This window comes from Lepisosteus platostomus, chromosome 10 (genome assembly GCF_059453375.1).
Source record: "Lepisosteus platostomus isolate fLepPlt1 chromosome 10, fLepPlt1.hap1, whole genome shotgun sequence".
Classification (NCBI taxonomy): domain Eukaryota; kingdom Metazoa; phylum Chordata; class Actinopteri; order Semionotiformes; family Lepisosteidae; genus Lepisosteus; species Lepisosteus platostomus.
The window spans coordinates 38,950,131-38,977,880 of NC_142620.1; the positions used below are offsets into that span (position 1 = coordinate 38,950,131).

General features: G+C 37.8%; 1 protein-coding gene and 1 long non-coding RNA gene across 2 annotated transcripts; one reads left to right on the top strand and one right to left on the bottom strand.

The window, feature by feature from the left end:
- The first annotated feature begins 1,088 nt into the window (after positions 1–1,088).
- On the top strand, positions 1,089–21,318 carry LOC148653685 (uncharacterized). The gene is made up of 2 exons (XR_015941733.1): positions 1,089–1,294; positions 21,080–21,318. It is a non-coding gene; the product is annotated as an uncharacterized LOC148653685 (long non-coding RNA).
- On the bottom strand, positions 15,025–27,532 carry LOC148653686 (transmembrane protein 47-like). Its single transcript, XM_088648951.1, has 3 exons — positions 27,125–27,532; positions 21,112–21,252; positions 15,025–16,240 (listed from the first exon to the last, which is right to left on the bottom strand). The coding sequence occupies exons 1-3, from the start codon at positions 27,318–27,320 to the stop codon at positions 16,059–16,061; spliced, it is 519 nt and encodes a 172-aa protein (XP_088505077.1). The 5' UTR covers positions 27,321–27,532; the 3' UTR covers positions 15,025–16,058.
- Positions 27,533–27,750: the final 218 nt, after the last annotated feature.

Below are 27,750 nucleotides of genomic sequence, written 5' to 3' on the forward strand. Positions count from 1 at the left end.
GTATCGGATATGCAGATGGTTAACATGTCATAACAGAACAAGAACTACTTTATGGAGACATAAGATTTGAATTTTTTTTTTTAAAGATTTGAAACATTTTTAAAGATTTGAAGACTGTTAGACATATCAATTGTCAAGATCATGAAATAAATTAGGTCTATTAATACTGATTTTTTCAACTTTGTTTAGAGTACTGATATTTTAAATGTTAAATGTATGTTTTCCTTATCATTATGAAATTTAATAAGAATTAGCCAGTTTGTTACTTGCTGAAAAGTAATAAACGTTCATTTCAGGCTTTGTGCAATTCTAATTTAAATCTCCTAAAATTGTTTTAATATCAATGAAATTATATTAATATTTAAAAATATATCAAAACGTTTCACAAATTAAAAAAAAAAGAAAATACTGTACTTATTTCTTTTTCCATCTAAACAAAAAGTGCTAACATCTTACAAACAGGTCCATATAACAGGTGTACAGCTCTCGTGGTTCATTGTGATTGTAGATATCCCTCTACCATGGAAAAACTTGATAAAATAAAAGAACAAGGTCACATACTGTAGAAGCCTTATTAAAGCAATATCAGACAAAAATAGTTTAACTGGCAACACATTCTGTGTCACTGTAGTGCTCATGGTACAGTAACAACTGTTCACAGTTTAATAGTTACTTTTCTCACAATAATTGCCATAATCTTCCTTAATCACAGCAGGTATGCCATCATTTTGTGTGAAAATGCGAAACATCTGAATGCAGTAAGCAAATGCACAGCTATTAAAAACATACCACCCTGCAATTTTAGAGTGGGAGATTAGAGTGATGTTTTCAGCCCAGTGCCTTCTTTTTAAATCTGAAGTAGAATAAAACCAAGATAACTCAATGTTTTCATTTTGAGTAAAACGACCTATGCATATTGTGTTCTTTTTGAAAATAATATTACATAGAAGTAAATCAGAGTAATTAATGAACCTTGTTGAAGCCACATAAACAGAGGGGAATTTACCCTTTATATACAGATGAGAAGATTCCTCTTCAGAGAGGCTTTGGTTCAACACTGGAGGATCTGCAAGCTAGTAAGTAGGTGTTTAGGTATCTCAGCCAGGCCCTCTTTGTGCTCGGGTTAATTTTTAATGCTGTGAGGAGAGACTGGTATCAGGATGACCTTGCCAAGTCCAGGTATTGATTTTTCACTTAATGGAAAAGGGACAGCCACTTCTTTTCTCTGCCTGACAAGAAGGACCCCTGAGACGGAGCTGGAGAGTGTGTTTGTGAATTTCCAGTCCTAAAAATGGTGATGTATTCTATTTTATTTGTTTAGCTGTGTTGTTGCTTTTTCGGTGCGGGGATAAAATGGAAATCATATCGAGACTGAAGCATCAGAACAAAACTGTATAATCTTTAAAGTGAAAAAATAGAACAGTCTAGAAGGTAATAAGTCTGTTAATATGAAAATAAAAATAAAAATCCTTTTCAGGCATTTAGTACTGCCATAACTGGTTTCATATAAACATCATTCAACTGTAGTACATATTACTTTCTATAACTACCAATGTATCCATACATAAATAATGGTATACAAATTTTTAGCTTTAGTGCAACAAACCATTTTCTAGACAATTAATAAAGCTTTTAGAATTACAAAATACTTTTTACTCAGTACTATTTGGTATTAGGTATTACTCTGCCTATGGTTATGTAAGTCATCTATTAGTATGTTTCATGGTTAGAACACGTGTTACACTGTTTTCTATATCTGTAATGCTATTATGTATATTAATGTCACAAAACCGTGGGGTTTTACATTGTATAACTATTCTGTTTGTGAGTTGTCTGTGGCCTGAACTCTTAACCATATTTGCAGTACTTGATGAAGTGCTATGGCTTATACCGCAGAACTTCAGGAGGTCTCTGGTGCCTGCTGTCAGTAACTGGAATCTGTCCCTGTAGCTGTCCGGATTGCAGGGGCGATCCTGTTACTACCCGCTGGCCACCGACTGGGCACCCTACCTCTCACTTAGGGACAAGGAAAGACAGAAGCGCAGACTCTGGCATCCACCATTCTGGGAAATGAGAAGGTCATTTGTAGCCTTCTTAAAATAGATCTGCCGGCAATTTTCCCATAAACATGCCATTGGAACCATTCTTATTTTAAATGGCATATCCCATAATGTTTTCCAACTACTGTAGCTGGATCAGATGGACCATTGATTTGTAATGAGTACATGTCTAGCCTCTGCCATTTGCAGTGGCAAAATATAGTCTGTCTGGTTAATTGTTTTTCCAAAAACAGACAGAGTTTCAGTGCTACATTTTCAAACAGTTAGCTCAGAATTAATAATCCTGGTGCAGCATTGGTGCAGCATTGATCTTCGAAGAAGGATGAGATTTTGAAAACATTATTATTTTCCGTTGCTTGTTGCCGAGTCAGGTTTTGTAATTCACCGGATTAGCAGGGGAGCCAAAGCCGATCTCGACAAGCAGCGGGCTCAAGGCAGGATACACCCTGGATGGGACGTCAATCCATTGCAGAGCACAGGCAGACACAGACACAGACACATACATGTACACACTCACACCAGGGCCAGTTTCCCAGACACCAATCAACTGGACTATGGGAGAAACCTAGAGCACTCAGAAGAAACCCGTGTGAACAATGGGCGAACAACACAGCAATGCTAACCACTATGTCTCCATTCAACCCATGTACATGTCATAATTGTCAAATTAATTAATTGTCAATTTCTTGTTCAAGCTTTGCCTACTCAAGGTTTACTCTACAGTGTCCTGGAGGTTTTATCATTTTTTAGGACATCTACAGTAAATAGCAATCTTTGGTTATTTCTTCTTACCACAGAATCTAAATACAATTGACTTTATAAAGCTACACTTCTGAAATAATCTCTAACGTGACAACTCTACAAAATCACCGTGCTGACAAATATATCATATATATATATGTATTAATCATTGCAAATAAACTGGAGTTACAGCCCTTGAACAGTTTCGAGTTCTTGAATTCTTGTTATTGCTCAACCTATCCACTAGAGGGCACAAGGCAACTACGTTTAGTAAAACCCCAAGTGGTAGAGGGAAATAAATCCACTGCAGGTTTTCAAGTTGAGCACTGATGCTACTTCTCGACATACTGATTTCTGTCCGAAAGCTCCTTGTTAGTGTTAATTTTAATGGAGTACAAAACGTGAAAATATATTATGTATAATAATATTCAATGTATTTCACACACAAATATCCAAAATATTATTATTTTTTGGTTGGGATCGTTTGGGGTGTCCATAGAGTATGTGTAGGAATAAATACATTTAAATTCAGGTTTCAATAAGAAAAAATGATTTTTGTATAATAGATCTTATTACCATTAACTTTACATACTTCATATTTAGTGTCCTTCTATAATAATTATACAAAAATATTATTAATAGTCCCACGTTCATATTGCTAAGCATTACTGCCTCGCAGTACTGAGGCCCGTGGTTTAATTCCAAAACTGGGGTACTATCTGCATGGTGTGATGCTCTCCCCGTGATTATGTGAGTTTCCTCCAAGTGCTCCAGGTGTCTTCTCCCACAGTCCAAAGTCATACTGGTAAGGTGAATTGTTTTCTGGGAAAATTGGCCCTGGTATGAGTATGTGTTTTTCTGCTTGTCTGTCCTGTGATGGACTGGTATCCTGTCCAAGATCTGGCATCCTGTTTCTTGCAGAAATAGGCTCTGGTTCTCCCACAGCATTGAATTGGAAGAAGGGGTTAGAAAATGGATTGATTAAAGATTCCGTGGTCTGGCTGGTTAATTACATGTTACCATCTCTCATGATGTTTCTGACTGTAAGTCTCTGATTAGCTGGTAATTTCAGGAGTCCTCTATATTGGGTAAAATTAAAGGTTGATATTTAATTTGAATTGTTAACATTTCCTCTCATTTAAGACATTGCTTATTAAAAGGGTTTTTGTTTTATTTTAAATTATTAGCCTTAATTTCACTTTAGAAAATGTGGCATCCCGTAGATTGGGGTGACCAACCCTGGTCCTGGAGAGCCACAGTCCAGCAGGATTTAGAGGTCACTCTTAAATCATCCATTTTCAAAAGTTTGGAACCATTTTATTTTGAGCACAATAAGCAGGCAATTTCTTCACTTAAGTTAAGACAATGTGAAATGAAAATACCAGCAGTTGGCAGGTCTAAAGAATCACAGTTGTGCGTTCCTAACTCACATACGAAATTGATCAAAACTGTGTGTTTATGTTCCAAGCCCTTACGAATTGATGATTTAAGGATGACCTATCTGGATTGCTGAATTGTATTTCCCCAGGATTAAGCCTGGCCATCCTTGTCAATTGGACAACACAAACTAACCCAAAACATACAGTACTTACTGTTCTTCAGTCTGCAGCCTAACATATTACCACACAAATGACTTTCAGGTCATCAATGAAAAATATATTTAAAATAAGGTACTGACGATCGATTTTTATTTTTGTTGTATGGGCTACTGTGTCTTGTGGTTTTCCTTCTATCTGGGACTCGTAATGACTAAATACGAATACATTTGTAATTTAATTGGACTATGTTGCCACTTTATCCAGGTCTTTACTCATTAAGGATTGTTACCTGAAAAACCTGGCTGACTGCAAAAAGATGTGAATATCACTGAATTACTGAATCTGTCTAGCAACCTTTTCTTTTGTTAACTGTTTGTTGTTTGAAAATATTGTTCCTGGCTTGTAGTGTTTTTTTATTCTTGGCAGAAAGCAACAGATATTTGTCTTTGTTGTCTTGAGCTGAAAGAACATTCCTGCTGAGACAGAATGCCTGAATACTTGGAAGGTCAGTCTTTAAATAGCAACATATTGACTGAAGCTGTTTGTGAATGTTCTATTGTGTTTGTCTAACACCTTCACCTCTCTTATAAAAAAAGAAATGCTATAATTGTGTCAGGTCAGTTTTAGAAGCAGTACTAAGGTGTGGTGCTGGCATCTTGTCTCAAGTGTCATTTTGCAACAAGCTCAAAATAGCCAAATGTGCCCACAAGTTGGTTTGATAAAAATACAACTGACAATATGAATAAAGAAACAAATAGTTTCCATTTTCAGTCCTATGAATGGCCTGTAAATTAATTCTACATATTAGAAACAGGAGCTTCAACTACAACAAGGTCTCTGTGGACCAGAGCTTCCTGCTATTCTTTGAAAAAATATTCAGATCCTTGCATAGTCTTCATGTTTTGTTGCTTTAATGTTTGCAGTTATGATACTTTGCAGTAGCAATTTATATATGTTATATACACAAACAGCTAAACACATTCAAAGCACATAAAAGAAAATAATTATTATGATAGAAAAGTGGAAAAGTCATGATTTTCAAAAAATGTTACCTTAATGACCTACACAATTAGTTGAGTGCCCACTGTCAGTGTGCAATAATACTAATTCATATTATATCAAAACAAATACACTTATTTATTGGAAAATTTAACCATAAAGAGCAATGGGCTTTCAAAACATCTCAGGGATAAGTTTGTATAAAGGCACATACTGTATCAGGAGGAGAGTATAAAAACATTTCAAGAGCTCTTAATATGTCTTTGAGCATAGAAAAATTGATAATTAAGAAGTGGAAAATACTCAGACACTGTCTAGATAGGCTGTCCCTTCTAACTGTGCTGCTGTGCAATGAGGAAAGTGGCTAGGTACTGTATGTCACTGTGAGGCCAATGACAACTTTGAAAGAGGTACAAAGTTTAAGTAGCTTAGTTCATGTGTCAGAAATATCCTTCTCTCTTCACAAATGGAATTCCTGTGGAACTGAAAGAAAATCTTCTTTCTTCAAAGTTCTGTGGTCAGGCAAGACAAACCGGGATGTTTCTTTGTTTGTTTGTAATACAGAGCTATACATCTGATGCAAAACTATCATAGTGCATCACTATGTCAACATCATCCTTGTTGTCAAACATATTTAGGACAGCATTATGATACACTCTTGCTGCTCAACATTAGTGACTGTGACGCTTGTCAAGACTGATGTGAACACACTGTTAAAACAAAATAAATGACAAATCTTAGAGCTAAACTGCTTAAAACTTAAAATTGAGACAAAAAGTTGCCTTTGACCGGGACAAAGTTGTCACGCTCTCTACTCACCGCATTCTCACATGGAAACGCACCCACACTAATTACACATTACCTACCACGGAACTCTACCTCGACTTCGCCTACTGTCTCGCCCCACGGATTTGGAAACCCACTCGTTTGTTCTCCTCCTTCTGACCTCTGGATTTGCATACTCGACTTTGACCTCAGCCTTGCCCTTCTCTGGTTTGGATACCTTCTCTCTTGCCTTTTCCCTCACAGACCTCGGAACCTTCCTCGGACTCCGCCTCTCGTTTTACTCCTTAGGTACCGCATTGGGACCATCCTCCCGTTACCTTTACGGGTCTGCCTTGACAAAAGTGTCACGGCCTCCACTATTCAGACACAAGCCCCTGCTTCTTCCCACGTCCCTAGTCCTGCACCACACCTTCTGACCACCCACTACTTAAGGGCTCCTCACCTGCACCTCCTCGCTCAGTATTAAGTTCGTTCTTATAGAGCTCCTCTTCTTTATAAGCTCCTCGTCTGAAAGAACTATCGTCTTGTGAAAACCCAGCTTCTAGACCTATGCATCCTCCTGACCATGACTTTTTACATCGCGACTTGGCTAAGTACACCCAGCATCAGATCTTCATATAACTTCCTTGCTTAACATCTTTAGCTAAGCACCACATAGGGTACAATCCCCTTGATGAACTTTCCGGCATGTTACACAAAAATGTAGGGGCTAAGGCTATACTGCAATGACTTAAGAATAAGAAGGTGAATGTCCTTCAGTAGCACAGTCAAAGTCCGGACTTGAATCTTATTGGGCATCTGTGGAAGGACTTTAAAACTGCTGTCCATAAGTGATCCCCATGCAAAGTGAGAGAAACAAATCAAAATGTGAATCAATCCAGTGTCCAATTTGGTGGGGACTTATGCAAAAAGATATGTGGATAATTGCTTCCACCAAATATTGAGTTAATTTGTCTGAATAATCATGCAATCAATAGACAGTAATTCAGTTTTTCTCTTTAGTTTTTGCTAAAATTAAATGAAACTTTACCCTTAGAAATTTTCAATTTGAGTTTTCAGGTTTTTGAATAAAGTATAAAATATATAAGATAAGGTCACTTTATGGGCAGTATATAATTTCAGCTGCTTCAATGTCAGCCACTGAGCCATTAGAATAACTAGTTTCTGAATCAATTTATAGTATATGATAAAGATGTCATGTGACATCTTGAGTAAGATTTTTAAGATTTAAAGATCACTTTATTGGCCATATACAATTTCTTGTATTAGGAATTTGTCTTTTTGCATACCCCAACTTGCTCTCCATTAGACACACAGGCACACAGACGGGGAGAGAGAAGCTTGGGGTCAGAGCGCAGGGTCAGCCATTTATACGGCGCCCCTGGAGCAGTTGAGGTTAAGGGCCTTGCTCAGGGACCCAACGGAATAGGATTCCTCTGCCGGCTGTGGGATTCGAACTGGCAATCTTCAAGCCACAGGTGCAGATCCTTACCCAAAGAGCCATTACACTGCCCGATTTAAAAATATATTTGCATCATTTTGTAATTTCACATATTGGTATAGCATGGAAAGCATCTGAATAGTTTTGCAACATGCTGTATTTTCCCTGTATAATCAATAGAATTATTCAGTGAGAAGTGAAACATCTTGATTTGCAATACTGGGACACATGACCATGTATTGAATAAGATGTTATCATCTCAGTCGTAATCTCTGCCAAAAAATATGGCAGCTATAAAAAACTCAAATAAACCTTCTTTGATAAAATTCAGAAGTTTGGTTAAACCCTAACTACAGAAGAGAAGAGACGTGATTTGAATACTCTCCTGTATTGGGGAAACTCATTTATCTGACGAGAACAACACTCTGTAAGTGAAAACCCCCTTTTAAACAAAATGAAGAGGCTTCTGCAAGGGTGAAGAAGAAGGTGGAGGGAGAGATGTGAAAACAAAAGCACACAATCAAGAAGTGTGATATTTCTATGAAGGTAGGTGAGATTAAAGTTCTGGAGAAAGTCAAACGTTTATTTTAAGGTTCATTTCTGTAGTTCAGTCTAATCTTAAGGAGGAGAAGTGGTGTGATTAGAATACTAAGCTGTCATGGACGTCCAAAGGGACTAACCGTGGGGAGTAGGAGAGCAGAAAAAGACCCATATGCGTAGCGGTGAGACGGGAAAAAGGCCCGGCTCCTTAGTGCAAAGAGTTCAGGAATGCCGTATAGAAACCTATGCCCTCAGGGAGCGGACGTGGGGCGCCCTGGTGCTAGGCGGGTCTCAGGACATCCGAACATCAATGCTGAGCGAGGACAGAGTGCAAGACCCGGAAATATATAGCCCAAGGGAAAGAGAGGGACAGGAAGGACAGCAGACCGGAAACTAGGGACAGGACAGAGAAGGAGCGCCCTCTGGCTGCAGAGGGCGTGACAGTATCCCCCCCTTCATGGGCGGCTCCCGACGCCCATACAAATAAATGAGCTGCCCAGCACTGGGGGGAGGAAAAACCTCATTTAACTGAAAGGAAACCTCCGGGAATCCACGGCTGAGAGCTACCCCTTCCTCCGGGGTATAAACCTTTATTGGGTGGAGGAAGGGGGGGTAGAGAAGAGCTCCAGAGACTAAAAACAAAAAAGTACACAAGCACAAACCCAACAGACAAAAACCTGGGAAAGACCAGGGAGACAAACCACACAAGACAGATAGGAACCAAAAACAGGTAGGAACCAAAGTTCCGAGACACAGAGAGCAGGGGGGACCAAAAAGGAGGAGAAACCAGGAAGAAAAAAAAATCAAAACAAAAGGCAAAAAACAAGAAAAAAAACACAAAAACCCCGGGGAAAAATACCGCAGACTGGGCAAATGGCACGTTCACATTCTAACGCCGATATCGGAGTGGACAACCTGAGGAAAGCCAGACCGAAGTCCGCTCACAGACACAGATGCCCGGAATGATATCCAGCGAAAAGAATGGAGGAACGGCGAATGGGCACGTTCACATACTAACGCTGATATCGGAGTGGACAACCTGAGGAAAGCCAGACCGAAGCCCGCTCACAGACACAGATGCCCGAAGTGATATCCAGCGAAAGGCATGGAGGAACGGCAGAAAGCTTACCATTCTCTCACTGATATCGGAGAGAGCCAGACCAGGAAGAGCCAGGCACGAGAACCCGCTCCAGACACAGAAGCTCGGAGTGATATCCAGTAATAAGAATAGGCAAGCCAACTCAACATTCAATCACTGATATCGGAGTGATCTACCCGAGGAAAGCCAGGTGCAGGACCCGCTCACAGGCACGGAAGATCGGAGTGATATCCAGTGATTAGAATAGAGGAACTGAAAAAAAAAACAGCCCCGAGAAAAAGAGAAAAAAAAAACTGCGGCAAGACAAAAAAAAAGCGCCGCTCGCGGGGTCAGTAGGTGGCTCAGCATTCTGTCATGGACGTCCAAAGGGACTAACCGTGGGGAGTAGGAGAGCAGAAAAAGACCCATATGCGTAGCGGCGAGACGGGAAAAAGGCCCGGGCTCCTTAGTGCAAAGAGTTCAGGAATGCCGTATAGAAACCTATGCCCTCAGGGAGCGGACGTGGGGCGCCCTGGTGCTAGGCGGGTCTCAGGACATCCGAACATCAATGCTGAGCGAGGACAGAGTGCAAGACCCGGAAATATATAGCCCAAGGGAAAGAGAGGGACAGGAAGGACAGCAGACCGGAAACTAGGGACAGGACAGAGAAGGAGCGCCCTCTGGCTGCAGAGGGCGTGACATAAGCTTTATTGGGGTAGCTGATCTGGCTGAGAAGAACAACGACTCATCCATAAGCACAGGATTGTTGGAATTCCCAGAAGGAGTGATACTATAGGTTCTTCATACTGTATCTCTGAGTTAGAGCACTTATAAAAACTAAAGATTTAATATGAATGAGGGCATGGTTAGCAGTTGGAATGTATGAAATAATCAATAAGATTGAAGTAATGATTGAGTGGAAGGTTTGAAGTGTGCTGCTCTGGAGAAGTGATCCAGGAAGGAGACAAAATATGACTGCTGAAAAGGTATAGAAAGGAGGGGGTCCTGAGTTTCTGTAAAAACGGGAGCCCAACAGTAGTAACTAAATTGGAAGGGAGAGAGAATCAGGCAGAGATTGTAGACTGCATGGACATAACAGGGAAGGGGGGCCATATGGGCATAGATGAGGAGACTTGCGCTCAGGTTCTGAGAAGGAATGACATTATCATAAAGCCAGAAAAGATGAGCAAATGTGAAGGTGACTCAGGTGAGCTGTTTGTTTTCTATGAGTGGTGGAGAGGTTGAGAGCTAAGAGGAACTTCTTCAAGCTGGCATGATGAAAGACGAGTTTGTACTCCTTCAGGGACCTTTGCAGATGACGGTGGAGGTTCTGCTTTCACAACCCTAGCCCCTCTGTCTCCCCACAAATCGAAAGGCCCACCTCTCCCATTCTCAGATGCCTCTCCAATTCAAGGGAGGCCAACTCTGCACTATCTTGAATTTGAGAATGGGAAAGAATTGGAGAGGCATCTGAGAATGGGAGAGGTGGGCCTTTCGATTTGTGGGGAGACAGAGGGGCTAGGGTTGTGAAAGCAGAACCCAGATGTGTTGCAGAATGAGTTGGAAATGACTAATGTATTAGAAGAGAACCTTAGGAAATACTAAACCTAACCTCGTTCAGACAATTAAGTCACTGTGAGACAACCAGGTATTTCTTTCACTAAGGAAGAAGTTCAGCAGTGTACCTTTATTAAAGAATAAGAATAAGCACTCAAGATGAATAAAGCTCCAGAACCCGATAGTATCTTATCAAATGAACTCACAGAAACAAAAGATTATTAACAGGCCATTGATACAACTCTTCCAACAGTCACTTAAGACAGGAATAGAATATATAAACAAGATAATTACTATATGTATTTTAACTATAAAGGTATTTATCTTTTTACACTGTATGTAATCATGCTTCTCTCACTGACAATATCAAATGCTTCTGAGTGTGTGGCAAGTCACTGCAGTTGATTTTGCATGGCAAGCTGAGAAAACCAATCCTAGCAACACTTAGTGAATTCTGATTATATTCAGTGACATATCACACAATCAAACTTTACTAATTATTATTATTATTAAACTGCTTAATCCCCCTTTTAATCCTAAACACTTCACTGTTTATTATTATTCTTACTGTGTTCTTCTTTGTTGGCAGCTCAACAAGGCCCAACACTAAGAACATTCAAGGTCTAGGTTTGGTTCTTCCCATTTAAATGGGAATATTTTAACTATGAATGTTTAGCTACATGAGAGGAAGGAACTCATTTTGCATAATTTGGAAGTTCATTGAAAATGAAGTTTTAGTACCTTTAAAAGGCAAAGTTTTTAGTACCTTCCTAATGGCAAACTGAGTCATACTGACTACAGGATACCAGACTCCTGTGACTCAGAAGTTTGTCATTAGTTTTTCCTGAGGTGCAGATAGTTGTGTGAAAAATAACTTAGGTCGCTGATGTATGAAAAGTGCTACTTTCCAGATTAAGACTACAAAATACTGAATTACTCTCACTGTCATAGTATTGTGAGCCTTTTCTGCATCGTACATAAGGTTATTACATTGCCTTTCATCACTATGCTAATTTTCTTTCTTTAAAAGAAAAAAAAAGGTCAACCTACTACACTTTGTTTCTGAAGACTTTCCAATTTCATACCCACAAGCGTGACTTCAGAGCCATTTTACCAAAGAGAAGTAGCCACGGTCAAAATATTACAATATTGCAAGGCCACAAAAATTTAAATTCATCTAGACCTCAAAACTGTATTGGTCAATCCCAATAAAGGCAGAGGGTAACAGAGCACATGACACAAATCAGCTCATGTACTGTAAAGGAAAGTTTCAATATGGATGTGACACGCCGACCTTTCAATAGATGGCTCGCGAGGCTTGAGCATATGGAAAATCACAATGGAGAGCAAAAAAAAAAATAGTGTGCAAAGGGATTTTTTTTCTTCTTTAGACTACAAACCTTATTCCAACCCTTTGCATACCAAAACAGTCGGAATTAACCCAATGTGAAAATGTGTTTCTCAGCCCTTCACCAGTTAATTATTCAAACAACAGACCTCATGTGAACCCATATACAAACAATAGAGGCCCTAATGCCTACTAGTGGAAGGTCATCTGAAACTACTATCCTCATAATTGCTGGCCTGACGCAATGGATGAAAGCATATTTTTATGAGTACATCTAGAAAAGTGGGTTATATTAGAAATTATGTTCTACATTTCTGCTGTGTAACTCTAATCTTTTATCATTGACTTTCAAGTATGCAGTGCCTTTATAAATCTCTCAGGCCAACTATGGCCTCTTTGTTTTTCGGTTCCAGGCTCATATTTCTCAATCTGCAACAGCTGGTGTATAGAAAACAGCTGAATCTGTTGAAATGGAAAAAGAAACATTCCTTACTCGGTTTTTGTGAAGATCATGCGTCTCATTAAACTACCATGATAAACCTTACTTTGAACCTTCGGGTTTTGCAAAGAAATTGTTTTTTTTTGCTTTTATGAATTATTTATACTTTAAGTACCCAACAGCCACTTCACATAATAATGTAAATTTCTCCCACTTACTGAAAACAATAATCTTTCCCTTATGTTTAACCTGCAGATCCTCAGGACATCTTTATGAATCTTTGTAAATGAAATGCTTTATGAACAGGCCTATTTTAATATTAAAATATTCCCATGCTACTCACAGAACTACATTGCTATAAGGAAGTATTTTTGGAAAAATGCTTAAAAGTATTCCATGCTATAAGTTAATGTTTACTACTACTGCTATTAAGTAGTTTAATACTACTACTTAATACTTTATAAAGCATTTTAATCATAAGTACAATTTTCAAAATGTGCTGATATTGGTTTAAGTGATTTTGACTGTTCATTCAGATCTAGACAGACCTGTGCACTGAGAAAATTGTGAGTAAATATCTACATGGAGCATACTGTATGATTGAAAGTTTACCCTTAAAGAGTACTTTAGACTCCTGTATAAAATGTATGTTTCATTGTCTAGTCCTAATCCCACAATGCAACTGTTTTGAAACACAGTCAATATCCTCATAGTTGTAAACAACATTAAATCCTAAAGCCAAGTATCATGTTAAAAATTTAATTTTCTTTGAAATCTGTGACAAGGAAATGTATGATTGTTTCTTTTTATTGAATTGATTACTTTCATATATGCCAGCTAGAATGATAGCTAAAATCGTTTACATTTTGACTTGACAGATTCTAATGGGATCCTCTCCAGGACACATTATTTTATTCCACTTATACTGTGAATGTGTCACAATCCTCACATCTCTTGTGAACTGTTTTTATTCTGGGAGTTCAGGCACTGGCACAAGCATTAATTTGTACAGCCTACTTTCTCACCATCTTTCATCCTATTCCTGCAGATAAAATCATACTGAGTTATTTTACCATCCATTATCTGACCAAAAATAAGTCTTATTCACTACAATTACAAATCAGAGGAATACAGATTAAATCTCCCTTGTATTAGATATCTGAACATAATCAATATGAAAGTCAGCAATGAGAACTGGAACTCAAGAAGGAGATTAAATATTTTTTTCCAATACAACCTTGTTAAAAAAGAAATAAAGAATGTTTCATTAGCAGACACATTTTTGCATTTTCTTCTCCTTACTGCAAGAGTATAAGCTCCTTATTGGGCTCTGTGCTTTATTAACAGAATAGTAACTGGTTGTTGTTTTTATTCTATAAGAATACACAGTGTATCCTTATCGGTAACGGTTATAGGGTATTGAGAATTTGAACAAAATAATAAAATGAATAATAAGAAATAATAAGAACAATAAAACTCAGTGTCTTCGCTGAGAGCAGCATCCTCTTACCCATCACGCAAAATAAAGCAATTTAGATCATACAATTATGATGGCTCTCAGTTCTTTTTACTATTGGTACAGCAATTTAAATTAATTTTGAGCACAAATGATTGTGAGTGCACCATGGCAGCAGAAAAATATCAGAGGAACTGGAGATTTTAAATGGACTGAATTAAATATGATACACGTCCTATGTGTTTCTTACCATTATTTGTTCAATTATTGTAGAATAATGACTAATTTGAGATGACATTTTGCAAAGGTAAGAATAAATTACACACAAAGAAGTTTTCCCTGAATGTCAAGTTAATTTCTCGTTGTTCTTCACTATTAACGGAAAGATGGATTTCATTAGTACCATACCGCTCAAGCTCTAAAGGGAACATTTTGAAGCCAGAAAGGATTTCAAAATTGGGTTACAAGGGAAATGAGGTGAAACTAAAATAAGATTACTGATGTAGTACCAATTAAGAGGATAGTGAAGGGTATGATATATTTAGATTTCAAGAATGAGTTTAACATGTAAGATTTATCTTGTTGATAATTAATAGATGCACAGAAAATAGAGAGTAATGATGTGATAGGGTTAATCAAAAAGTTACCTTTGGAAACTATTATCGATAAATATACAGAATGTAAATCTAAATAAATCTGTGTTAGAAATACACAATGATAAAACCTCACTTAGACCTTTGTGCACAACTTTGGTCCTCTTAAAAAAAAGATGATAAGATAATAAGAAAATCGTCCTCGAAAAGTTCTAAGGAGAAGGTTAAAAGAATGTTCTAAACAGATATGTAAGTTGGAGAAGGTGAATCTTTGGTTTGAGCAGAGCATGGTGTGACAATGGGATGAAATGATTTGACTTACATAAGTGTTCTGAATCCTTAAAGGCTTTGACAAAATCAGTATAATGGACCTAAGGGTCAACTAAAAGAGGACCAGGGAAACTAAAAGGAATTTCTGTTATACATTCAAGACTCATAACAGGACACATGTCTTTACACAAAGGTTTATTGGTTTCTGGAATATGTTACCGATCCATATTGTTAATATTTATACCTTGGCATTCTTCAAGGGATGACTGGAGCAGATCATTGAAGCAATTAGCAATTGGCAGCTAAATAAGTAAGATAGGAATAATAGCTTTGTAACGATTCTTATGTCCTTGTTCTTCTTACTTAACAACATATGTCTTTTGCTCTACTATTTATAGTATATAAACAATGTGTACATACGTAAACATTGCATCTTTAAATTAGGTATTAAAAAAAACGCTACTTAGTGTTTCTGGTGACATGCATATTGTTATTTCTGGTCTCTTTGTCATTGATGAGCATTTTACTTCACAATTTCTACTAATGTGTGACTACTCTCATCTTGATCTTGAATCCCTTCCACTTTGTCTTGTGTGAAATGTTGTATTGTACAGTATTGTGTGGAATACGGTTTAAAAACACTTAAAAATAAATTTCATACGCTACTTGCATATTGACTTGAATCATTTACACATATTCTTCTACCATTTTAAATACATTAATCTGGAACTCATGCTTTGCGCATTGAGGGAGCACCATCATCTTTTATTTTTCACTGTCAATATAACCCATTTTAGTATAGTTCCACACGCATCAACCTTATTCTTCTGCTCTGGAAATCTTATGCAAAGTCTGTCCAGGGAAGGGATGTCCAGAAAAGCAAAACAAATTAAAAAATGCCAGATTGTTTAGGTCAAATAAGTATATCTAAACAGAGGAGATGAAGGAAATTATGTCAATATACACTTCCTTGAAACACATGCATTTTGTAGTAGCAAAAAAAAAAAATTAAAATCCTAAAACAACAACAACAACAAAAGGAAAAACAGAGGGTTTACTGGAAATATCTTCTCCATGTTTCCTTCTGCGATGGTCTCCAATAGTTTTAGCTTCTCCATACAGCTGTTCAAGAAACCTCATCTCTTCTACAAGCACCTCAGCAGTCCAGTGTAATAATAGTTCTGTTAACTGTCTAATAATAGCCAGAGTTGATTAGTAAAGAGCTTCCTCGTACATGTCAGTCCGGAGGCAGAATAGGATTCCTGCCCCCAGCATGAAGATGGTAGAGCCCCAGCCCAGGCCATAACCCCAGTTGAATTCATGGTACGTCTGCAGCACGGTGCCATCGATAAATTTGATTGGATACAGAACCAGTGCACAGGCCTGCAGGACCACTATGAAAGAAAAAAAGAATAATGATCAGTACAAATGCTCTGTCATACTCAAAGAGCAAATATTCGTCAGTCCCCAGCAAAAATAGATGATTATTTCAGGAAAAGACAGAAAAATACACTGATGGCTTCAAAAGTGAACCAGTTTTTTTTTAATGAAACTGTTCTTTGAAATTGCAAATACAACAGATCCATGTTTTCTAAGGCATTAACAGACCGCTGGAAAGTGCAGTCTCAAGAGGGTAAGCTAGAAAGGTATCATCATCATGTACTGTACTTCCCATGGGTTCTTACTGCACTTCGCATGTTACTGAAGACATCAACAGCTTTCAACCTGATACATGTTTATTTAGCTTTAAATGCAGAAAATATCATGGAATTTCTGTACCAAACCAAAATGAGCATTTATCTGTAGGTAGAATGAAATAGTTATATCTCAGAAGTGTATCAAAAACTTTCAAGCATTCATAACCATTATATTATCTTTACACAAAATGCTATGTGGGCAGTTGCTTGTAAGAACCCTGTCCACTTATTATTTTTAATTTGAAATTATTATAATTTGTATAAACAGAACTTACCCAAGTTCTAGTTCCCAAGTTGTATATTTCCACATAGACAAACAAATACTAGACTTATACTTCTTAATTTAATAAAATATAGTGTCTACAATAAGTGTATTCTAAGTGTTTACAGGAGCCTGTTTAAATAAGAATCATGCAATATATTAAGATAAGATCACTTCATTAACCATATACAATTTGTTACATTAGGAATTTGTCTTTTCCCATACCTCAGCTTGCTCTCCATGAAATAGACGGGGAGAGAGAAGCTTGGGGTCAGAGCGTAGGGTCAACCTTTTATACAGCACCCCTGGAGCAGCTGGGGTTAAGGGCCTTGCTCAGGGGCCCAACAGTGTAGAATTCCTCTGCCAGACAGGGGATTTGAACTAGCAACATTCCAGCCACAGGCACAGCTCCTTAGCCACAGTGCCACCACTCAGGATATAATATAATATTAGGAGTTTCAATAAAATAAGTTTGATTGAATGACTAGGAAGGGTCATTAAAAATGTTCACATTCTCTTATTTCAGGGAAGGTCAGCTTTGTCTTCATAGTTGTAAGAAAAACGTATTGCAGAGATCATGGGGCGTTTTGTGTCTCCCTTAATAGCATGTCTACCTCCTGCTTAGCAAGAATGTGGTTAATGCAATTCAATTGTCATAAAGGTATCATGTAGGAACAAAACGTGTATTCGGAAATGTTGATTCAAACTGGAGTAATTGCTCAAATGTCTAAATGAAACCTAAATGTCACTTTTAATGTATCCTTTGTTTTCAGACATACTCTAACAAGTTCACTTACTCCCATATTGAGAATATTCACACTGACTACACTGACATTGTCCCACTTAATCTACATTTATACGGAAATTCAATATGATATGCTTCACATCCTATTATTAACATTTTCACCAATAAACAAATACAAATAATACTTTTTTTTTAAATTTACAACATATTTTATATTTTTCAGACTCTTTTGTATAACAAGGGTTGTTTGAAATAAGCATGAAAATAATCCATGTTTATGTAATAGTTCCGTTTTGAAAGGATCTGTACTTGTAACATATAGGTAGGGTAAAACTAACATGTCTTGAGACAGTCTAAAGCTACTCTACATGAGTACTATACTTGTACAGGAGGGAACCACACACACTGGATTCCAAAATCATAGCTATATTCTTGTGAAGTCTTACAGAAGTGCATGGCATGCACCTAAGAAAAACAAAGTCATGGACCCATGTATTAACATAATTCAAAAAAAGAGTGTGATGCTTTCATTTAACCACAAAGCAACAAAATATCCACTTTTTATACAAATGTAGATGTATAAACCCTATGGATATTTTCATTCACATTTAGTAGTCATTTTACTGTTATCAGATAAAATCATCTCAGAAGTTATTTAGCTAAACACATATATGCTGGATGTAGTCTTTCTTACCTTTCACATTTAATTTAGAATATTAAGATCAGGTAACTAACAAGTTCAAATTTTCTTTAATAAATAAAATATATATAGTAAAAACTGTTTTCGGTCCATATGATGTAAAAAAAAACAATCATTTTAGCCACAGCTCACTTTTCTTCAGGCATTGCATGTTACTGTACACCAATTTTCTACAGTATTTAAAAAAAGTACACATCTATATGTAACATTGTAAGATTTTGGAATGTTTAAAAGTTACAGGATTGAACATTCTTCATACAGAAACATCATGACATGATGACTAGATTTTCTATTTTGCTCTCTGAGCATCTGATACACATGTGAGCAGCTCTGCCCTTTGTTCATAAGAATATACTCAGACCTCTATGTTGACCTCTCAAACCCAGACTTCACCATGTAGATTGATCTCTTCAAACCTTAAAAATAAAAAGCAATTCTAGTATTGTGGCTGGGTACAGGCTGCTGTAAGTGTTGTTGGTAAAAGAATAGGTAATGCTCTTCCAGTTTAGTGACAGGGGTCACTGTACTATAGACGTTCCCCTAGTACTTTTCAAAAGAGTATGGATGTTAACCCCTTTGTCACAGCTAAATTCCACTCTGGGTACAATCAGGCCTCCTTAATTAAAATGGTGGGATTCTTATGGTATAGACATTTTACACTTCTCCACCTGTTTTGCTTTGTGGCAGCTGGTACATTTTTACGTCCCAGTGTGTGGTCCATGCGTTGCTATGTTCCACACTTCCTGACTTTGATTGTTCTCCCTCCCCCATTGGTCCATCATTACACCATTGTTTCCATATTACATCGTCATCAATCAACTCTCGACCAATCAGAACTCAGCGTATACAGTATATAACTTGGAGGTTTTCAGAACAAGGGGGCCTATCACTTGACTTCAGTTCTGCTTCGCTCAGTTTCCTTTTCTCTTTCATTTTGCTTTGCTTCGGCTTCGCTTCTCCATTTTCATTTGTTTCGCTTCGTGTGTGTGTGTTTTCGTATAGCTTCAGCTTTTCTTGGTTTGTGTTCATCTCCTTGTACTTTTGTTTGTATTTTCCTTTATTTCGCTATTACCTTGCCCAAACTTGTTTTGTTATATGTTCAACCTCTGTACATTCGTTTTCCCTTATTTGTATTTGTAGTTCAGTTGTATATTTGTGTGAACTTTTGTGTATAGGGTTAGTTACATTGTGCACACGTACAGTAGTTGGTCTTTGTATTAGTAACACTAGTTAGGATGGGTGAGTGCCTTTTGTCCTGTATGGTTTTTGGGTAGTTAGTGAAGCTAAGCTAGGGCGTTAGAAGGCACTGAAGACCGAGTGTTTCAGGTTTTGTTTTGGTAGTTAGGTCAGCTTTCCCTCACTTTCCTAGCCAGCTCCATTTTGTTTGTTATTTTCTTTTTCTTTTGGCACCGCTCTAGTTCCCTTTCCCTGTGTGTTATAGTGTCCTGTATACCTACCAGTCACTTTATTCACTTAATAATAAATCACTTTTGCACCAAAACGTGTTGTCATGCTTCCCAAGTCCCTCACCAGAAACCCACCTGCATCCAAATCATCCTAAATGTTACACCCCTTTACCCCTAGACACTTGGGGTCGTAACATACATAATGGCTGTCACTCTTTAACCACATGGGTGTTGCTTTTCAGTGGTGGCTGAAAAGGTTCCTATATGTAAAGCAGTTTGAGAATGAAGATCTCCATATATAGTTTTATTCTTCATTATTTGCACTCTCTGTTCAATTGTATAGGCCACCATCTTAAACACAAGTTACAGGTTCCACACCTCTTAGAGCAGATAGATGAATATACCATAGAAAAAAGTAGCAATCCCTTTCCTGAATATCCTGTATTTCTATTAAAATGTTACTGAATTATTTCAGGCTGCACAACAGGAACCTTCTGTTTGCTTTGGAATGCTATTTGTCTGCCATGAAGTGTGCTTGGAAGTTAACACTTCTGCAGTTTATATACCACCCACTTCCTTCCTGGTGCCCAGGGAAAGGAAATATGTAGGTGTGAGTGCTTCTGTAAGGGCAGTTAGGCTTGTTAAACCAGAGCAAGCAGAAAGCAAAATCACACCTCTCCATAAGGACTATGCACAACTGCAACAATTTCAGAACCTTTTTTTCCTCATCATAGATAACTGACGTGTGTGTTTGACGTGTTTGAATTCCTTTTAAATTGTGGAAGTGGTACATCTAATATCCCAGTAGCAGAATTACATTCCTACAATAATGTGGTCAAGTACCACTTAGTCTGTCTAAAATGTACTGGAAAAAGGAATGGAAATTTAGATGAGTTACCTTCAACTATTACATTAAGCTCAGAAACAACATTGCAGATGCAGATAAAATTCAAACTTGTTCAGTATTTGGAGCCGGCACCTCTTCATCATCCTCACTTTTTGTTATGTATGGTCCTTTTTCTAAAGAATCTTATTTCAGAGTTTTTTTTTTCTCTTGCAGCTTTCCTCTTTGAACTTTTCAGTGAAAGGCAAAAGCAAACAACAATACAGATACAGTTGGAACAAAGCAGAGAAAATTGTGTTTTTGAATGGAATATATTCAATTGTTCGTCAGCAATGTATAGCTTCCAGAGTTCCTTTATTTGCCTGAGAGACAGATAAAAGACTGTTCCATCAAGATCCACTCCTCTTTTTCTTATTATAGCAATACCTTTTTTTCTTATTTCTTTATAAAAATTGTTAAGAACAATTAAGTTACATAAAGGCTGATTTTTATAAAGAGGGAAGTATAATGCCTCATGCAAATAAAAAGACTCTCTTGCAGTAATATCTGGTTAACTCAAAAGTTTTTTTTTCTCCCCAGACATTTTGAAGGAAAGATGGGACAGGACAAACCTGAAGTGAAGAGGAAGATGGCGACTGTGCGGTAGTGTTTCCTCTGGTCTCCATTGCACAGCGAGATGAGGGCTATCAGAAAAGCCACCAGTGTAACAGCCGCCCCAGCCAACAGCAACACCAGTGTGGCAACCTGCCAGTCTAAAAAAGAGCAAAGGACAAAATCCGCAAATGCCTTTAAATAAACTCATGATTTCTCACTGTCAATACCCTCTATTTAAATAGCCATTACTATTGAATTTATACTGCTGAGATGATGACATCAACAAGCTCCTTCCTTTGAAAATAAATTCAGCAGTGGAGATTGGCCTAAGATGGAAGAAACTTGAATAGGCCAGCAGCAATGTATCTTATTTTACTATTTATTTGATATCAGATGTGAATTAATACATAGACTTAGATTATTGTAACTGAAAGAAGTTGAAATTTCTTTGCATTGCTTCACACATTAGATTCCAATGCCAATATGAACTATGGTTTCTTGTTAGCATGTAGTGTAAACTTTTCTACAACATTTCCAGAGCACACCCTTAGCATATTTACGCTGCAAATACCTGGATCCTAAATCTAGTTCACCCAAGATGTAATACAAACTCCATCTTCTCTAGCTTTTGAGCAGACTTAATTAGAATTCTGAAACTTGTTTGCTACAAAGCGTTGACCAGAATCTCACCTTTTAGTTTTTGATTATTTGTACTATTATACTATTCTAAACACAGTTAAAGAACCTCTTGAAGTTCGCTTTTGTCCTCCATTACTATTACTTTATTTGTCTAGTACTATTATCCAAAGTAACATGGCTTGTTTTTGAAACCCTCCACATCAATTTACCATAAGTGGAAGGTGGCTACTACTAAAAATGATTTACATAAGGCAACTCTGACCCTATATACCTCGTTTGGTTTCCCCCTGTAGTATATCAAACCAAATGACAGACCTCATTCAGCTACAATCTGATAGGTCGACTGTTTAACTCTACTTCTTTATATTTTTCTGTTCCATATGCCACTTCCACAACCCTAAACTACTCCTTCAGCCTTCTTTCCAAGTGTCACACCTTCCAGTATTCAAGAATACAACCCCCATCTGGCTCAAAAGCTTCCAGTGGTTGGTGAAGCATAGCCCTCGCCCTCTTTCTCTCATTCATTCACCAGCTCTTTCACTGCCTGATTTACTGAAAAGAAAAGATGAACTTCCTTCATAGTTAATTAACCTCAGTTCCCACCAACCCAGCCCACCAGCTCCATTGTCAGACACAGCTGACTGGCTCCTAGGCATTAACCCTTTCTGTTTGTAGCCCAAACCACATGAAACTTGAGGAGTGAACATGACTTCTCCAGAAGGATGCTTTTCCAAGGAGTGTGTCTGACTTTTTAAATTACCAGATGAAACAAAATCCATTTATGAAAAGTATTCTACATTTAACCACCAGCATAAGACGGCAACCTCTAAAGTCCTGGGAACGTAACCCTAGGCTGTTCTGTCATAACAACATACTTGCAGAAACTTAAATATGTATTTGTAAAGTAATGTGACTATAAATCTCTGTCAATTTACCCTTCAGAAGAAACGATCAAACCAGTCAAATAGGACAGATGGTAGTTTTGACATAAGAACATAACAAAGTTTACAAATGAAAGGAAAGCATTTGGAATAACTAGATCTTTTGGTAGTAGCTAATTGATCCAAGGATCTAATTCTGTCATTTCTTGAAAAAAAAAAACAAGTATTGGCTTCAACAACAGGGCTGAAAACCTCTTCCATATTTCCACAGCTGGTTGGATAAAGAAGTGTCTTCTTTTCTCAATTTTAAATACACTTCCACATAGAGGTAACTGCCAAAATAAAGGAAACACTTTATTAAAGTTTACTTTAGTAAATGAGGGACACAAAGTATATTGAAACCTGTGCTTCCACACAGGTGTGCTTCCTGAGTTCGGCAATTATCATCCCATCATGAATAGGGTAATTTATAAAAATCTCGGGCAAGCCTAGTCGCCCATTCTTTTTTCTACCATGGCTAGAAGAAGAAATCTCAGTGACATTTAGAGAGAGCTGATTGTTGCTTGATTGTTGGGCATGTTTGGCAGGAGCTTCAGTGATGAAGACTGCTCAACTTGTTGATGTTTCATGAGGAACAGTGGCTAATGTGATGTTGACATAGAGTTCTGAGGGAAAGTCATTATCAGCTAGGGGCAACTGTGGACAAAAGTGCCTACTCCTTGACCGTGATGTCCGTGCATTGGTTTGAGATGCAGGGCAAAACAGACAAACAGGTCTGAATCAGTTCACTGCAAATCTCTATCCAAAGCAAGAACAGGCAGTTTCATCAAGGACAGTCTGTCAAGAATGTCACAGATAAGAATGCTATGGTTGGTTTGCAGTGCATAAACCCCTTACTGCACAAAAAAATAAACTTTTGCAAGTAACATGGTACACATAATACAGGCCTTACTCTACTGAGCACTGGAAAAATGTCATATGTTTAGATGAGTCATCCCTGTTCTCAACAACTGGACGAATTAATGTGTGGCACACAGGAATTGAAGCCTACAGGCTTGAGTGCTTGTTTCCCCATATTGAAGGGTTCTGGGGGCTCTGTTATGGTGTGGGGAGCATTTTCCTGGCATAACATAGGTCCACTCAACCCCTTAGAGGGCAAGGTAAATGCCAATAAATACAATGCCATTCTGAGTGATCATGTTCAACCTATGGTGAATTATTTCTATCCTAATGGTAGTGGAAACTTTCTGGATGGCAATGCCCCCATCCACAGAGTGCAAGTGGCCACTGAATTGTTTGCTGGCACCATATCAATGTAAACCATATGCAAGACTGTCCCTGTCACCAGATCTCAACCAAATTGAACAATGATGGGAGATCGTGGGGTGGCACCTGAGATAGCATTTTCCACCACCATAAAGAAAACACAAAATGTTGGTATTTTTTGTGGAAGAGTGGTGTCACATCCCCCCAGTAGAGGTGGAATATGCACATTGAAGCTGTTCTTATGGCTCATGATTGTCCAATTTCCTATTAAGATACTTTATATTGGCATTTCCTTTATTTTGGCAGTTACCTATAGTTTCTAGTTGTGCCCCCTAGTTTGTGTTTCACTGTTAATTTAAAAGAAAGCTGCTGGGTTAACATTGTCTGTGCCTTTGAGGATTTTGAGTACTTGTAAGCTTTACATTTTGTTTTACCATTACATTTACCTTTAGGATAATCCATTATAATTCAATTTCAATTGTGCGTGCCAGAGAGAGCTTTTACACAAACCCCATAACTATGTTTTACAGTGTATTAAAACAGTAATATTGTATCTTCTTAACATATATATATATAACAATGCACCTATGCACATGAATTCATAATTTCATCTTGTAGTCTATGTACAAAAGCATTTCTTTGATCTTAAAATCTGTCTATGTTATTGGCTGGCTTTCCATTATGTTATCAGTTCTGGCATTTCCCAAATGAGGGTAAAGTTAAGTATAGAACAAAAAATAATGCTGGTTGAGAAGGACTGGGACTTTGGTTCTGTCAGTGCAGTTGGAAATATGACAAAACATTTATGTATAGCTAAATTGACCTGGTCATGTTGCTAGATCGTTATGCCACACATTTACAAAATTAAAGAGTTACAAGAAAACATGGCTGCCATCTTTATCAGCTAGAGCATTAAGCATGCATCTGTGGACTAAAAAGGTTAAGAAGTTAATTCCACACTTAAAAATGAAACAGAAGATATTTTGACTGTTGTGCAATCCAAGGCCCCACCACCAATAGGCTGTGTACAGAAATTAAGTAATTATTATTATTATTATTATTACCATCAATATTTTACTCCCTTAAAGGTTGGGATAACTACTTAACCTGTTACCACTCCAGGTTTTGTGCACATCTAGAGTATAACTACCACAATTAATTACATTCAAATTTGAATAATTAGATGCCACACCACTCTTTATAATGTACCTTCTGTTATTTAATATTAGAATAGATTACAAAACATGTAATAATCATTATTACTTTGATAATAGCAGAGACAGAATTCTACAGCTGAAAAAGTGCAATTAGAGGAATGCACATGTGCTCAACAGAACAGGTCATTGTTCTGAGATGGAATGACAGAAGGCATCTGACCAGGATTAATGTTCCAAAGTTAATGTAGTCAGAGATACAGAAATCCATCTGTTACCTATCTGTTTCACTTTGCTTGCATGCTTGTTATGCTGGAGAGTGGGCATTTGGCTAATTTTATCCCCGGCTGGGTGGGTGCACTAAAATACTTCCCACACAGTCTCCTGAGTAAGGTAACTAATACAAAACAGAATTCACGAGGGGAGGCAGTTTCACTTTCAAGAAAATAATTGGAACCTACTGAAGGTGGTTGTTTGTACTGATTTGATCTCTGTAGAAACATACATTGGAGAAACTGTCAAATCTATAAACTGTATTTCACACACACAGGAGGGTTTCAGTATATAAATATAATGTATTATGTTAAAAGTAGGGTCTATTTCTATATTGAAATATCCTCTAGTTGTTCAACATGGCTAATTCTACTTGTCTAAAATAGTGTTGAGTCAGACTCAGGCGAAACCCAACCTCTTAAAGACACAATGTAAGATGTCAATATTATTCTAGTTTATTTCAGTGACAATGTGAAAGCATTAATTCACTTAACAATCAATACAATATCCTTTTATTAATTGTGTTAATAAAACTCTGCTTTTATTAATCAAGACCCTGCATTAATGGATATACAGTCTGCACATAGTGCTGTACTGTCCTTAAGTGATGCTTGAATGCTTTTCATTTGGCAAAGGGCAGCCATGCTGGACCTAAGACACACAACAGGGTGGCTAAATAACCTGCTGAATGGAAAGAATCCCTGCTATTCAAATCGTAAGCAAGGAGTGGGGTTATATTACTCTCAGTCAAGTCACACCCACATTTACATTGAGGGTAAGGGTTCAATGGAGCATCCAGCTGGCATGTCACACTAGCTTAATTGCCCATCAGCACAGCCTCCTTTTAAAATACATATCAATCACACCAGATACTGAATGAATGAACCTAAATGAAACGCTGCAAATGTAGCAAACAGCAGGGAATCTGCCATTCCAGGCAACAAATGGCTTTCTCTGTGCTCCGGCCAAAACAATAACAAAAAGCTGTAAAAAATCGCTGAGTTACATCTGTCAACCAGGCTGGCCAGTAGAAATTCTGGAAGCCAAATGCTGCACACACGTTACCCCTGGAACAGCCTGCTCTGTTTTAGAAACAATTTGATGCGCTGTGCTTCAAATGACTATACAGCTTCCTTAGTTTTGATGAGGCTCGCTACTTGCGCTGCAGTGGTGCACTCAACAGGGAAAAAACAAATGTTAACAAGTGTAGATCAGATACTTCTCCATGTTTTTCTTCCTTTTCTTTTCTCCAGTCGACACCATTTTATATCGTGTAACATAAATGACCACAAACCTTATTCAGAATTCACGTTTTCCAAGTTTATTATCTTTATTTGTTGTTTTTAATCAAGCAGGTACACACATGAAAGGCTTTCACCTTGCGGTAACAGCACAGATATTTAAGGGACAGTAGACGCCTTTCCCTAAATCCTGAACGTACAGTAGCACTCCAAAAAGTGCGAGGTTTCCTGAAATGCGTTCATTTCAATTCTCTTCAAGTTCAGGAAAACGTAGCAATACGCAACTATCTTCGTACTGAAACCCAATTATTTGCAATTAAGGGATATTAATCATGTAGAGACAGAAAATGACATTAGCAACATAATATCCATCATTCTTACAAGGTTTTGATTGTACAGTACTGTAGTCAGTACAGCTATAGAATATACAGCTATAGAATATTAACAAGGAGAAATGTTACGAATTCTTAAAGAAACGATAAAGGCTAAAAACATCAATTGACTGTCAGTTAATGTCAGTAATTATATTTTTTCTCCGTTTTCAAATGGTTGTATTAAGAACGTTTTGCAACCTACCAGTTCTGAGAGTTGAAATACATTGCCAGGCTGACGCTTCTTTCTTGCAGGACTCCCATAGCGACAGAGAGTACTGTTCGGCTGTGACCCATGCTGGGCTGAGCAGTGCCACTACGTCCAGGCAGAGAGCAAGAAACACACATAGCAGGGCAATCAGTTTGAATGGGCGGAACACGTAAACCTCATTCATGGACATCTTCTCATATTAAACAGAAAAATGCGATGAAAAGTTGGGATCACCAGCTTCCAAGACGGAAAACAAAGAGAGAAACACTCCACGGGGAATCCTGCGTCCTCGCAGCACTAAAAGTTGGGCAGTAACACGCTCGCCCACAGATGCTCCACTGCCTTTCAGAGAGTTGGGGGGGGAAACAGCTGAACGGTTCCCGCACTGGTTCCTATGCGCCGCCACCTGGCGAGCCGTCAACATAGGCTCTGGAAGGAGAGATTCGCGACAGTCAAATTGCATTCTCTCCGGCTGTCTCTGAAATTAGTTTTAAATACCACACAGTAAATCACGTCAAAGGCTTCGGGCTAATTCGGCATGATTATTATGCAGTGAGTTATTATTAAACTTGGCTGGGAAAGACATATCTCAAACTTCCTACATATTTATTCTATAATGT

Excerpts from the sequence above, each read along its gene's own strand:
- LOC148653686 (XM_088648951.1), bottom strand. The coding sequence starts at position 27,320 with ATGTCCATGAATGAGGTTTACGTGTTCCGCCCATTCAAACTGATTGCC. Across the intron at positions 21,253-27,124 it reads TATTTCAACTCTCAGAACTG|ACTGGCAGGTTGCCACACTG; the intron begins GTAGGTTGCAAA and ends GCTCTTTTTTAG. Across the intron at positions 16,241-21,111 it reads CATCTTCCTCTTCACTTCAG|TGGTCCTGCAGGCCTGTGCA; the intron begins GTTTGTCCTGTC and ends TTTCTTTCATAG.